The 13,351-nt window shown below is 72.0% G+C and overlaps 2 protein-coding genes and 1 long non-coding RNA gene across 3 annotated transcripts; all 3 read right to left on the bottom strand.

Annotated features, from left to right (window-relative positions):
• Positions 1-427: 427 nt before the first annotated feature.
• LOC136995866 (uncharacterized) lies at positions 428-1,248 on the bottom strand. Its single transcript, XR_010887396.1, has 4 exons — positions 1,205-1,248; positions 941-984; positions 707-741; positions 428-516 (listed from the first exon to the last, which is right to left on the bottom strand). It is a non-coding gene; the product is annotated as an uncharacterized lncRNA (long non-coding RNA).
• Positions 1,249-1,582: 334 nt separating this feature from the next.
• On the bottom strand, positions 1,583-8,161 carry DDX39B (DExD-box helicase 39B). The gene is made up of 12 exons (XM_067316892.1): positions 8,146-8,161; positions 7,186-7,408; positions 6,972-7,099; positions 6,766-6,858; positions 5,919-6,102; positions 5,694-5,812; positions 3,591-3,722; positions 2,661-2,770; positions 2,418-2,562; positions 2,293-2,335; positions 2,156-2,260; positions 1,583-2,054 (listed from the first exon to the last, which is right to left on the bottom strand). The coding sequence occupies exons 2-12, from the start codon at positions 7,394-7,396 to the stop codon at positions 2,038-2,040; spliced, it is 1,287 nt and encodes a 428-aa protein (XP_067172993.1). The 5' UTR covers positions 7,397-7,408; positions 8,146-8,161; the 3' UTR covers positions 1,583-2,037.
• A 596-nt stretch (positions 8,162-8,757) lies between these two features.
• Positions 8,758-13,350, bottom strand: LOC136995869 (sialidase-1-like). The gene is made up of 6 exons (XM_067316890.1): positions 13,100-13,350; positions 11,962-12,154; positions 10,670-10,926; positions 9,822-10,004; positions 9,270-9,489; positions 8,758-9,002 (listed from the first exon to the last, which is right to left on the bottom strand). Exons 1-6 carry the CDS (start codon positions 13,181-13,183, stop codon positions 8,782-8,784), a joined length of 1,158 nt encoding a protein of 385 aa, XP_067172991.1. The 5' UTR covers positions 13,184-13,350; the 3' UTR covers positions 8,758-8,781.
• Between the last annotated feature and the right edge of the window lies 1 nt (position 13,351).

The following is a 13,351-nucleotide window of genomic DNA, read 5'->3' as shown; positions in this document are numbered from 1 at the left end:
CGGGGGGGGGGGCCCTCGCCGCCCCGCGCATGCGCGACGCCGCGCTGGGGACGAAGTCGCAGAGGCCGCCATCTTTGCTGCGGGCCCGCCCCCCTCCCCTCGTTTGTTGTGGTAGACTCGAGCGTAAACATGGCGCTGGTGACTTCCCCCCCCCCCCCCCACGGGCAGGGCCCACATTGGGGGCGGGCAGAGCAGCCGCCCCCTGTGCTATTGCGGGGGAGTACAATATTCCCCCCCCGCCATGGGAGGGAGCAGCCCTCACCCAAGAGGGCGGCCGGGGGCGGCACTGCCCTCACCCGACATGGCCGCCCCCCATCGGCGAAAAAAGGCGGGAAACGCCCCCTCGCGCGACCCCCTGTTACTATGGAAGCAGAATTTCTCTGCCCTGTGGACCCCCCCCCCCGAAAGGAGACACCACCAGGCCACATCCAGACCCAGAATCAGCTTTATTTGCCCCAATCCCAGCCGCCCCCCCTCCATCGGCGCCGTCTGTTCCTCGCAGGCTCCGGGCCGGGGCTGGGAGAGAAGAGAGAAGCGTCGGGGGGGCGGGGGGGGGCGCCGGGGGGGGTTAACGGGGGGGTCCCGGGGCCGCCTCGGCTCAGGGCGCTGCGAGAGGTCGTCACGGCGGGATCGGACTCCGTGCGGGTTCCTCATCGCCGGGGGGGGCCCGGTGAGGGGGGGGGGATCCCGGGGGGGTGTCACTCACTCTGCGGCATCCCGGTCCCGGCGGGTCTCGGGCACCTACAAGACACGGGGGCGGGGGGGGGGGAAGAGGGGGGGGGTGTTAGCGAACGGGAGGGGCCCAGGCGTCCGGGTGGGGGGCAGGGGGCGTCGCTCAGACTGGGGATGTCGTCAGGGGGGTCAGAGACTCTAGTCTGGGGGATCATCACGGCGACGCCCCGGGACCCCCCGGGATGGAGGGGGAAGGGGGGATCCTCACCGCATGGCGCGGCCGGGGGAGCCCAGGCGTCCGGTGGGTCCGACCTGCGGGGAGAGAGAGAAAAGTGAGCGGGGGGAGGGGGGCAGGGGCCCAGGCGTCCGGGGGGAGAAGGGGCGTCGCTCAGGCTCGGGGGATCGTCACGGGGGTCGGAGACTCTAGTCTGGGGGATCATCACGGCGGCGCTCGCGGGGCAGGGACCCAGGCGTCCCAGCCCCCCCCCCCCCCCCAAGGGACCCAGGCGTCCGGGCTCCCCCCGCCACTTGCCCGCGGCTCCCCGGCGTCCGGCGGGAAGAGACCGCGCCTTCCCCGCGAGGTCCTTTATAGCAGCGCCGCCGAGGCCCCGCCCCCACTTCCCCGCCCACCTCAAAGATGGCGGCGCCGCCCGCGCGCATAATGGCCGCCGCGGCTTCGCTCCCCCGCCCCTGCGCACGCGCAGCACCGCTTCGCCCTCAGTGCGACGCCGCGCCCTCGCGCTTAACTCCACCTCCTGCAGCCCAGCCGCCTCCAGCCCCGCCCCCGCTCCAAGCCCCGCCCCCCTAGCAGCAGCCCCCCCCCCCCCCCCCCCCCAGCAGCAACGCAGGGGCAGAATCGCCCCCCTTCCCCCCCCCCCCCCCCGGCCCCCCCCCAAACCAGACGGCAGCATCCAGGGACCCGGCGGGCCGGGCGACTTTAATTACCAAAAAACCAGAAATTGTACAGCTGAGAGGAGCCCGGGGGGGGAGGGGCCCTCCGGAGCCCCCGCCCCCCCACCCAGCGCCCTTTTCTTCTTCCTTTTTTTTTTTTGTCTTTTCAGGCTTTTTTTCTATAAAACCCCCCCGTGTCCGGGCAGGGGCTGGGGGAGGCGCCGCAGGGTGGGAGGAGGGGGCAACTCCATCGTCGCTGGTGGTTTCCAGGGCCCCCCCTCATCCAGGCGGCGGCGGTTTCGGGGGTTCCCCCCTCCGGGGCGGCGGGTTTCGTGGGGGGGGGGGGCTCCCCCCTGCCCGGGCAGGCTGCGGCGGCGGTTTCGGGGCTCCCCCCGCAGCCCGGCCGTGGGGGGGGGGGGGGGGAAGGAAGGAGGAGACGTAAAACCGGCGGGAGGGCGGCGGGCGCCGCGGAGCTTATCGGGTCTGCTCGACTGCGGGGGGAGAGAGAGTGCGTCAGCCCCGTGTCCCCCCCCCCCCCCCGTGTCCCCCCCCCATGTCCGCGTCCCCCCCCCCCCCCCGCGGCCCCGCTCACTGTAGGAGGAGATGTCGATCTCGTCGGGCAGCTCGCTGATGTTCACCTCGAAACGGTCCTGCACGTCGTTGAGGATCTTGGCGTCGTTCTCGTCCGACACGAAGGGATCTTGGCGTCGTTCTCGTCCGACACGAAGGTGATGGCCAAGCCCTTGGTGCCGAAGCGCCCGGCCCGGGCCACCTGCGGGGGGGACACGCGCCGTCAGCCCCCCCCCGTGCGGCGCGGCGCAGCGTTGCCCCCCCGGCCCCCCCCCGGCACCCACCCGGTGCAGGTAGGTGTCCGAGTCCTCGGGCATGTCGTAGTTGAAGGCGATGTTGACCCGCTCGATGTCCATCCCCCTCCCGAAGAGGTTGGTGGCCACCAGGATGCGGCGCTGGAAGTCCTTGAACTGCTGGTACCGCGACAGCCTGGGGGGGACACGGACACGGGGGGAGGGGGGGGGTTAGGGAGGCCGGGACACCCCCCCCCAGCCCCCCCTCGTCCCCCCCACCCCCCCGGCGCGCACCGCTCCTCCTGGGGCATGCCGCGGTGGATGGCGATGGCCGGGAAGTTCTGCTCCACCAGGAGCTGCGCCAGGGCGATGCAGCGCTGCACCGACTTCACGAAGATCACCACCTGCGGGGGGGACGGGGCGGGGGGTCACCGGGGGGGGGGGCTGGATGCCGGGCCCCCCCTCAGCCCCCGGGACCCCCCAAACCTCCTTGGCCACCAGGGTCCTTCCCTGCAGCCCCCCGCAACCCTCCTGGACACCGGGACCCTCCCGGAGCCCCTAAACCCCTCCTCAACCCCCGAGATCCTCCAAGACCACAGCATCCCTCTCTGGAGCCCCCCCAAACCCCCTGGGACACCAAGGTCCCTCCCGGAGCCTCCTGAGACCCTTCAGGACACCGGGACCCTCCCTGGAGCCTTTCCAAGACCTCCCTGGACACTGGGGTCCCTCTCTGGAGCCTCCCAAAACCCTCTTGGACACCAAGGTCCTTCCCTAGACTTTCCCGAGACTCTCCAGGACGCCAAGGTGCCTCTCTGGAGCCCCCCAAAACCACCTCAGACACCAGGATCCTTCCCCAGAGCCTCCTGAGACCCTCTGGAACAGCAAGATCCCTCTCTGGAGGCCCCTAAGCCCCCTAGGACACCAAGGTCCTTCCCTAGGCTCTGCTGAGATCCTCCAGGACAACGAGGTTCCTGCCTGGAGCCCCCAAAACCACCTTGGACACTAGGAAACCCCCCCCAGAGCCTTCCGAGATCCTCCAGGACACCCAGGTCCCTCCCTGGACCATCCTGAGACCCTCCAGGACACTGAGGTCCCTCCCCGGAGCCCCCCGAGACCCCCTTGGAGGTTGGGGTCCCTCTCCGGAGCCCCTCAAAACCCTCCGGACCCCGAGGTCCCTCGCCGGAGCCCCCCAGGTCCCTCCGGAGCCCCCCCGGGCGGCGGCACCTGGTTGAACTCGAGGACGTCGAGGAGGTCGAAGAGCTTGCGGTTCTTCTCGTTGTCCTTGAGCTTGACGTAGTACTGCTGCAGCCCGTGCAGCGTCAGCTTGGTCTCGTCGTCCACGAAGATCTCCATGGGCTGGGGGGAGAGCGGGGTCAGCGCCCCCCCCGGCCCCGCCGCCGGCCCCCCGGCGCCCCGGCCCGCTGCTCGGCTCCCGGGGCATCACGGGATACGGGTGCCCACGGCTGGGCTCCTAGAGCATCATGGGATTGGAGCGCCCCACGGCTGGGCTCCCGGGGCATCATGGGATACGAGTGCCCCACGGCTGGGCTCCCAGGGCATCATGGGATACGAGTGCCCCACAACTAGGCTCCTAGAGTATCATGGGATATGAGTGCTCCATAGCTAGGCTCCCAGGGCATCATGGGATTGGAGCGCCCCATAGCCGGGCTCCTAGAGCATCATGGGATACGAGCACCCCACAGCTGGGCTCCCAGAGCATCATGGGATACAAGTACCCCACAACTGGACTCCTGGGGCATCATGGGATACAAGTGCCCCACAACTGGACTCCTGGGGCATCATGGGATACAAGCGCCCCACAACTGGGCTCCCGGGGCATCATGGGACTGGAGCGCCCCACAGCTGGGATCCCATCGCTCTCTAAAATAGGAGCTCCCTGCCCCACGGCTGGGCGCTGCTGCGTTGTGGGATAGCGCTGCCCCATCGCAGGGTTCCCAGGGCATCATGGGATAGAAACACCCCATCGCAGGTTCCCAGGGCATCATGGGATAGCGCTGCCCCATCGCAGGGTTCCCAGTGCATCATGGGATAGCGCTGCCCCATCGCAGGGTTCCCAGGGCATCATGGGATAGCGCTGCCCCATCGCAGGGTTCCCAGGGCATCATGGGATAGAAACACCCCATCGCAGGGTTCCCAGGGCATCATGGGATAGCGCTGCCCCATCGCAGGGTTCCCAAGGCATCATGGGATAAGAGCACCCCATCGCAGGGTTCCCAGTGCATCATGGGATAGTGCTGCCCCATCGCAGGGTTCCCAGGGCATCATGGGATAGCACTGCCCCATCGCAGGGTTCCCAAGGCATCATGGGATAAGAGCACCCCATAGCAGGGTTCCCAGTGCAGCAAAGCATAGGATCACCCCATAACTGGCTCCTGTTGCATCCTGGGATAACAGCGCCCCACAACTAGGTTCCTATTGCTTTCTGGGACAGCAGTGCCCCACAGCTGGGCTCCCATTGCACTGTGGGATAGCAGCGCCCCATAGCCGGGCCCCGCTGCACTATGGGATAGCAGCGCCCCACAACTAGATTCCTATTGCTTTCTGGGACAGCAGCGCCCCATAACTAAGCTCCCATTGCACTGTGGGATAGCGGTGCCCCATAGCCGGACCCCGCTGCACTATGGGATAGCAGCGCCCCACAACTAGGTTCCTATTGCTTTCTGGGACAGCAGCGCCCCATAACTAAGCTCCCATTGCACTGCGGGATAGCGGCGCCCCATAGCCAGGCCCCGCTGCACTACGGGACAGCAGCGCCCCACAACTAAGCCCCCGCCGCGCCACGGGGCAGCAGCGCCCCACGGCTGGGCTCCCCCGGCCTCCCGGGACAGCGGCCACCTGCCCCACAGCTCCATCCCCGGCCCCGGGGCATTCTGGGAGAGCAGCCCCACGGCCGCCCCCCCCCCGCCCAACCGCCCCCCCCCCCGCCCAAGCGCCCCCGGCAAAAAGGATAAAGGCGGCTGGGCCGGGCCGGGCCGGGCCGCGCTCCGGGCGCCTGCTGGGGTGTCCGTGGCCGCACCGCCGGGCATCGCGCGCCGTCCGGGTCCCGCCGACAGCTCCTCGCCGAGGTCTCCGGGGGGGCCGCGCCGACGGGCCGGCGCCGGGGGGGCTCCTCGCCGAGCTTCGGGGGGGGCCGGGAGGAGGAGGAGGAGGAGGAAGAGCGGGGCAGGGGGGGCAGCGGCGGCGGCGCCGGGCAGCGCTGCGGCGGCGCGGGGGAACCCGAGAGATCTTCCGCAGGGGGGGCGGGGGCCGGGGCGGGGGGCGGCGGCGGCGCCGGGGGGGGGCAAAGAAGGTAGAAGGGGTAATTACGTCTTGCATGAATTTGCGGCAGACGGGCCGGATTTCCTTGCTGAGGGTGGCGCTGAACATCATGACCTGCTTTTCGTGCGGGGTCATGCGGAAAATCTCCTGGACGTCGCGGCGCATGTCTGCGGGGGGGGGGACGACACGGGGGTCAGCGGGGGGCGGGCGGGCGGCCGCGGGGGGGGGGGGACGGGGACGTCCCGGCCGCGGGGGCCCCGCGCCGCCCCTCACCGAGCTGCTCCAGCATCTTGTCGCACTCGTCCAGGATGAAATGCTTGATGTGTTTGAGGTTGAGGCTCTTGTTGCGAGCCAGGGCCAGGATGCGGCCCGGCGTGCCCACCACGATGTGCGGGCAGTTCTTCTTCAGCACCTCCTCGTCCTTCTTGATCGACAGCCCCCCGAAGAACACCGCCACCTGCGCCGCGCGGGGGGGGGGGGTCAGGGGCGCCCCCCGGCCCCCCCGAGCCCTCTTCATACCCCCCCGCACCCCTCTGCACCCCCTTGCGTGTCCCAGAGCCGCCTTACGCTCTCCTTTCCTGCTTCCGGGCTTCTTCGTAAGCCCTTTTACGTCCCAGATTGCCTTTATCCCCCCCCACTTGTCTCTCAAATCCTCTTTATTCCGCTTATTTGTACCCCAAATCCTATTTATACTCCCGCTTTACATTCTAAATCCCCTTTACGCTCCTTGTTTGTGCCATAAACCCTTTTCATATTCGTTTGTGCCCCAAAATCCCTTTATACCCCCCACTTATGCTCCTAAACCCCCTTTATATTTCCTCTTTGTACCCCCAGAACCTCTTGATCCCAGCTGCCCTTTATCCCCCTGCTTTGTGCCCCCAGGCCCCCTTTAAACCCCCCCCTTTGTGCCCCCAGGCCCCCTTTAAACCCCCCCCTTTGTGCCCTGCCCCGTTTGCCCCTGCCTTGGGGGCCCGGAGCCCCTTCACGCCCCTCTCTGTGCCCCAGCCCCCTCCCTGCCCCACTTTGCCCCCGTTGCGGCAGCCCAGGACCCCTCTGCACCCCCCCCTTTGTGCCCCGGGCCCCCTCGCCGCCCCGCGTTGCCCCCCCCCCAGCCCCTCACCTTGACGCTGGGCATGTACTTGGAGAAGCGCTCGTACTCCTTACTGATCTGGAACGCCAGCTCCCGCGTGTGACACATCACCAGCACCGAGACCTGGGGGGCGCCGGGGCCGTGAGCGGGGGCCGACGGTGACGGCGGCGGCAGCATCGTCCCCCCCCGCGTGCCCTACGGCAGCGGCGTCCCCCCCCCGCCCCCCCCGCGCTCACCTGCCCCGTGACGGGCTCCAGCTGCTGCAGCGTGGCCAGCACGAAGACGGCGGTTTTGCCCATGCCGGATTTGGCCTGGCAGAGCACGTCCATGCCCAGGATGGCCTGCGGGATGCACTCGTGCTGCACTGCGGGGCCAGAGGAGCCGCGTGAGGAGCCAGGCGCCCGCGCCGGGGCCGCCCCCCGCCCGCCGGCCCCCCGCCGCCCGCCCCACCTTCCGAGGGGTGCTCGAAGCCGCAGTCGACGATGGCGCGGAGCAGCTCCGGCTTGAGCAGGAAGTCGCGGAAGCCGGAGCTGTGGATGGAGACGTAGGAGCCCTTGACGTCCTTCTTGGAGGGCACGTCCACGCCGTCGCCCCCCGCCTGGTTCTCCACCTCGTCGTCCTCATAGTCCAGCAGCTCGTTGTCCACGTCGTTCTCCGCCATGGTACCGGGAGCCTGGGGACGGCGCCGTCAGCGCGCTTGGACCGGAGACCCCCAGCGCCCTCCGCTCCCCACCTGGGGGGAGCCCTGGAGTCCGGGCCCCCCCAAAAAGGCCTGGAAGAACCCCAGTGTCCTCCCCTGCACCGGGGGGCTGGAAAAGGCCCCGGTGTTCGGGCCCCCCCCCCCAAAATAGCCTAGAGAAGACCCCAGTGTCCTTCCCTGCACCGGGGGGCTGGAAAAGGCCCCGGTGTTCGGGCCCCCCCGGGGGCCCTCCCACTCCAGTGAGCTTGGAGGAAGCCCCGGTGTCCGGGACCCCCCACAGAGGCCCGGCGGGAGCCTCCCGCCCCCATCGCGGCAGAGGGAACCCGACGTCCGGGACCCCCAAAACGGCCTGCAGCGAACCCCCGTGTTCCCGCCGAGGCAGAGGGGCCCCAGCGTCCGGGACCCCCCGAAGCCCCGAGCCGACCCGGCGTCCGAGACCCCAAACGAGCCCGGCGGGATCCGGTCTCTCCCCCTCCCCCCCCCCCCCGCCGGAACCCGGCGCGTCGCTGCCGCCATCTTGGCGCCCACAATGGCCGGGGGCGCCATGACCCCCCCCTCCCCCGCGCCGCGCCCCGGCGGCGGCCCCGAGCGGGTGCGGCGGACGCGGGGCGGCCCCGCCGCGCGGTATCGGCGGCCGCCGGGGCCGGATGGGCGGCGGCGGCGACGATGCGGGGCCGATGGCGGGGCCGGGCCGCGCCGCCATCACTTACCGCCGAGCGCGCTGCGAGCCGCCGATGGGGAAGAAGGGGGCGGGGCTACGCAGACGCCACTTCCGGCCCCGCCCCGCCGGCTCCAGCCCGCGCGCGCGCGCGCGCCCTGGCCGAGGCCCCCCGTGGGGGTGGCCGCCGCGGACGCCCGACCGCGCCGCCGCTCCCGGGACCCCCCTGCCGGCGCCCCGCGCCCCCTCGCAACTCCGGCCGCCCCCCTCCCCCCAAAGCCGCGCCCCGGGTGGGTCCCCGGTGCCGCCAGTGCCAGCGCGGAGCCCCCCGTGCGATCGGGCGGCGCCGCGGGCAGCCCCGCGCGGCCCATTGGGGCCCGGCGGCGCCGGGGTCTTTCGGGGAGGGTTCGCTCGGGTCAGGCTTCGCCGCGGCTCCCCCCACCCGCCGTTGCCGTGGCGACGGCCCCCCCCATTGGCCGTGGAGGAAAGCCCCGCCCCCGGCGTCGCTATGGCGACGGGTCCCGCCGCGGGCTGCGCCGAGGCCGGCGGACCCAGGCGTCCGGGAGGGGCCCAGGCGTCCGGGGACCCCCCCAAATCACGGCGCGGAGCCCGGCTGGGTTCGAGCCCTTTATTGACCCCATCCCGGGGCGGGGGGGGGGGGAAGGAGGGGGCGGGGCCGGGGGCGGGGTCAGAGGATGCCAAAGATGCTGATCTTGGCCAACGAGATGCTCTCTGTGGACTGGCTCCGCCCCTTCTCGTAGATGAGGTAGAGGCTGGGGGCGTCGCCCTCGGCCCCCGGGGGCGGGGCCGCCAGGGTGGAGTAGCCGCTCGGCCCCGCCCACACCTGCAGGCCCCGCCCCCACCACGTGGTGCCATTGGTGAAGCTCCAGCGCAAGGTCAGGTTCACACCTGGGGGGGGGCGGGGACAGGTCAGGCCACACCCCTGGCTGCAAGCTCCACCCACCTGCCATAAACCCCGCCCCCAGCACCCTCCTCCTCTGACATCTGGGCCCCTCCTCCCTCTCCAGGACGCCTGGGCCCCTCCCGGACGCCTGGGTCCCTCCCCATCCCCCCCCGACCCCAGGGTCCCCCGGACGCCTGGGCCCCTCCCGGACGCCTGGGTCCCTCCCCGTCCCCCCCCGACCCCAGGGTCCCCCGGACGCCTGGGCCCCTCACGCTGGCTCTCGTGGGCGGGGTTGCTGAAGAAGACGAGGCCGGCGGTGACGAGGGCGCCGGCGGCCACGGCGGGGTCCACCAGGGCGGGGTCGAAGGTCACGGCCTCGGGGGGGAGGGTCCGGCCCCCGTCCCAGCTCCGGGCCACCATGCGGCAGCGGCAATGGTAGAAGTTCTGGTTCCGGATGTTGATGACCAGGGAGCCGTCGGGCAGCTCGTAGGGCTGGAAAAGGGGCCGGACGCCTGGGTCCCTCGGACGCCGGGGCCCCTCGGACGCCGGGGCCCCTCCTCTGCCCTCCCCGGGCACCCAGGTCCCGCCCGTCCCCCACCCCAGCACCCACCTGCTGCCTCCCTAAATGCCACGTTCCCTCTTCCCGGGATGCCTGGGCCCCCTCCACCCGGACGCCTGGGCCCCCTCCGCCCTGCCGGTTCTGCTCCGTCTTCCTTGCCCGGACGCCTGGGTCCCACCTGCTCCCAGAGCCCCAGTTCCCCCCAGCGCCTCCCCCGGACGCCTGGGCCCCCCGCGCCCCCGCGGCCCGGACGCCGGGGCCCCACCTGGCACTCGTCGGGGGTGAAGTCGAAGGGGCGCTTGGCGGCGCCGAAGGGGATCCCGCGCAGGGCGCCGCCGCGGCGCCAGTTGCGGCCGCCGTCGTCGCTCAGCAGGCAGCTGACGCCGTCGCGCTCCAGCGAGCCGTGGCCGCACACCACGAGGCGCCCGCGCGCCGGCTCGCACCGCTTCTGCCGCCGCACGCCAGGGTGGCTGCACGCGCGCCCGCTCCCCCCCCGGACGCCTGGGTCCCCCCCGGACGCCCACATCCCCCCCCGGATGCCGGGGTCCCCCCCGGACGCCTGGGCCCTCCTAGTCCGAGCCCCCCCCCACCCCAGACACGTGGGTCTTGCAGCTCCCGGACTCCTGGGTCCCCCCACTGCTCCCAGACCCCCCATTTCCTCCGATGCCTGGGTCCCTTTCCCGAACTCCCTGACCCCCCCGGACACCCGGGTCCCCCCCCCCAGTTCCCCGGATACCTGGGCCCCTCCCCACGCTCCCTGACCCCCCCCGGACGCCTGGGTCCCCCCTCCCAGTCCCCAGCCCCCCGGACGCCTGGGTACCTTCCCTGCGCTCCCTGATCCCCCCCCCCAGACACCTGGGTACCCCCCCAGTCCCCCGGATGCCTGGGCCCCTTCCCCAAACTCCCTGATCCCCCCCCAGACGCTGGGGTCCCTTCCCCGAACTCCTTGACCCCCCCGGACACCCGGATCTCCCCCCAGCCCCCCGGATGCCTGGGCCCCTCCCCGCACTCCCTGATCCCCCCCCGGACGCCTGGGTCCCTTTCCCGAACTCCCTGATCCCCCCCCGGACACCTGAGCCCCTCCCTGCGCTGCCGCCAGGCGCCGCGCCGCACCTGGATGCCGTAGCCGGGCCCGGGGGCGAAGACGGCGGTGCCGACCTGGTCGGAGAGGTTGCGGGGGGCCCCCCAGGAGACGCCGTCGTCGCGGCTGCGCAGCAGCATGGTGCTGGGGGGGCCGCAGGCGGCGCGGTGGGCGCAGAGCGCGTAGAGCAGCAGCACCTCGGCGCCCGCCACCACCACGGCGCCCAGGCTCAGCCCGTCGCCCGCCGCCCCGTCGTCGGCGATGAAGCGCGTGGGGCTCCACGTGGCGCCTGCGCGAGCCCCGGCGGAGGCCGCCCGCGTTGGGGGGAGCCCCCGAGACCCCCGCGGGGGCCTAGAACCCTTCCCGGGGGGGGGGGAAAACCTCCCGGGGGCCCCAAAATCCCTCCTGGGGGACCCAAAACCTCCCAGGGGGACCCAAAACCCCTCCTGGGGAACCCAAAACCCCTCCTGGGGGACCTGAAACCTCCCGGGGGGCTCCAAAATCCCTCCCGGGAACCCAAAACCTCCCAGGGGGCCCCAAAATCCCTCCCGGGAACCCAAAACCTCCCAGGGGGACCCAAAACCCCTCCCAGGGACCCAAAACCCCTCCTGGGGAACCCAAAACCCCTCCTGGGGGACCTGAAACCTCCCAGGGGGCCCCAAAACCTCCCGGGGGGCCCCAAAATCCCTCCTGGGGGACCCAAATCCTCCATGGAGCCTCCCAAGGAGCCCCCAAACTCCCTGGGAGCCCCCAAACCACCTGGGGAGCCCCAAAATCCCCCAAGGAAACCCCAAAGCCCCCCTAGGGAACCCCAAATCCTCCACGGAGCCCCCCCAGCAGCCCCCCAACCACCCGGGAAGACCCTCAACCCCCCTGGGGGGTCCCAAAACCATGCGGGGAGACCCAACCCCCCCCCTGGGAAACTCCCAAGAAGCCCCCAAGCCCCCCAGGGAGCCCCAAACCCCTCCCCGGAGCCCCCCCACGGTGCCCCCAAGCCCCCTCGGGGCCCTCAACACCCCTCCAGCAGTCCCAGGACCCCCAAATAGGGGTCTCTCTTGGCCCCAGACCACACGGGAGCCCCGGGACCCCCAAGTTGGGGTCTCTCTTGGCTCCAAGACCCCCATATCGGTGCCCCCCTTGGCCCCAGCCCCCCCCAGCAACCCAAGGACCCCCATATTGGGGTCTCTATTGGCCCCCAGCTCCCCTTGGAGCCCCCAGGACCCCCCCAAGCAGCCCCAGGACCCCCATATCGGGGCCCCCCTTGGCCCCAGGCCCCCCGGGACCCCCGCGTCAGGCCCCCCCACCCGCCGCCGCAGCCCCCCACCTCCGTCGATGGAGCGGCGGCAGGCGATGAACTTGGCGCCCACGTCGGCGGCCGAGTGCTTCCGGGCCTCGGCGAAGGCCAGCAGGGTCCCGCGGCCGGTGGCCGCCAGCAGCGGCACCCGGAAGGTGTCGACGGCGCCCAGCGCCCGGCCGCTGACCCACAGCAGCTGCTCCTGCGTCACCAGCGGCCGCACCTGCGCCGGCACCGCACCGTGGGGCTGGGCCGGGGGAGCCGTGGGGGGGGGGCTATGGGGCAGGAATGCGGCTGGGGGAGCTGTGGGGATGGGACGGGGGCCATGGGGCAGGAACGAGGGGATGGGGAAAGTCTATGGGGCAGGAATGGGGCACAAGGGAGCTGTGGGGAGGGGACGGGGGCGGTGGGGCTAGGCTGTGGGGCAGGGATGGGGCCGTGGGGCAGGAACGAGGGGATGGGGAAGGTCTACGGGGCAGGAATGGGGCACAGGAGGGCCATGGGGCAGGGACAGGGCTGTGGGGCCAGGCCGTGGGGCAGGGACGAGGGAACAGGGGGGTCTATGGGGCAGAAGCAGGGTGGTGGGGCTGGGCCATGGGGCAGGGATGAGGGAACAGGGGGGGTCTATGGGGCAGGAATGGGGCACAGGGGGGCCGTGGGGCAGGGACAGGGCTGTGGGGCCAGGCTGTGGGGCAGGGACGAGGGAACAGGGGGGTCTATGGGGGGGGAATGGGGCTGGGGGGCCGTGGGGCAGGAACAGGGGTACGGGGGGGATCTATGGGGCAGAAATGGGGCACAGGGGGGCCGTGGGGCAGGAACAGGGGTACAGGGGGGGATCTGTGGGGCAGGAATGGGGCACAGGGGGGCCGTGGGGCAGGGACAGGGCTGTGGGGCCAGGCCGCGGGGCAGGGATGAGGGAACAAGGGGGTCTATGGGGCAGTAACAGAGGTGCAGGAGGGGCCATGGGGCAGGGGCGGGGGGCACAGGGGGACCATGGAGGGGGCTATGGGGCAGGACATGGGGGGGGTCTGTGGGGCAGGGAGGGGCCGTGGGAGGATCTATGGGGCAGGGAGGGGTCCCTGGGGAGGAGCCTGTGGGGCAGGAGTGGGAGGAGCCAGCGCTGCAGCCCCGCCCCGGAAGTGCCCCCCCCGGAAGTGCCCCCCGGTACCGTCTCGGGGGTCGCGACCCACTCGCGGGCGGCGGCGGCGGCGGCGAGGCCGAGCAGGGCCAGGAGCGCGCGCGGGGCCGCCATGACGGCAGCGGGCGCGGCCCCTTTAAGAGCCGCCGGCACCGCGAGCGCAGCCTGCGGCAGTCACGCGCCGCCGCCGCGCCCCTATTGGCCGGGCACCGCCCCGCCCGGGGGCGGGGCCGCCCCTTAAAGGGGCAATGACCGGAGCGGGGCTGCCGCCCAACAGCCGGG

This window comes from Apteryx mantelli, unplaced genomic scaffold, assembly GCF_036417845.1.
Source record: "Apteryx mantelli isolate bAptMan1 unplaced genomic scaffold, bAptMan1.hap1 HAP1_SCAFFOLD_163, whole genome shotgun sequence".
Lineage (NCBI taxonomy): Eukaryota > Metazoa > Chordata > Aves > Apterygiformes > Apterygidae > Apteryx > Apteryx mantelli.
Note: the sequence above shows the minus strand (reverse complement) of the source record. Positions and strands in the feature narration are given on the sequence as shown.

Excerpts from the sequence above, each read along its gene's own strand:
- LOC136995869 (XM_067316890.1), bottom strand. The coding sequence starts at position 13,183 with ATGGCGGCCCCGCGCGCGCTCCTGGCCCTGCTCGGCCTCGCCGCCGCC. Across the intron at positions 9,490-9,821 it reads TCACCCCCGACGAGTGCCAG|CCCTACGAGCTGCCCGACGG; the intron begins GTGGGGCCCCGG and ends CCCCTTTTCCAG. Across the intron at positions 9,003-9,269 it reads CCCCGCCCACGAGAGCCAGC|GTGTGAACCTGACCTTGCGC; the intron begins GTGAGGGGCCCA and ends GCCCCCCCCCAG.
- DDX39B (XM_067316892.1), bottom strand. The coding sequence starts at position 7,396 with ATGGCGGAGAACGACGTGGACAACGAGCTGCTGGACTATGAGGACGAC. Across the intron at positions 7,100-7,185 it reads CTTCGAGCACCCCTCGGAAG|TGCAGCACGAGTGCATCCCG; the intron begins GTGGGGCGGGCG and ends CTGGCCCCGCAG. Across the intron at positions 2,261-2,292 it reads CACCAAGGGCTTGGCCATCA|CCTTCGTGTCGGACGAGAAC; the intron begins CCTTCGTGTCGG and ends GACGCCAAGATC.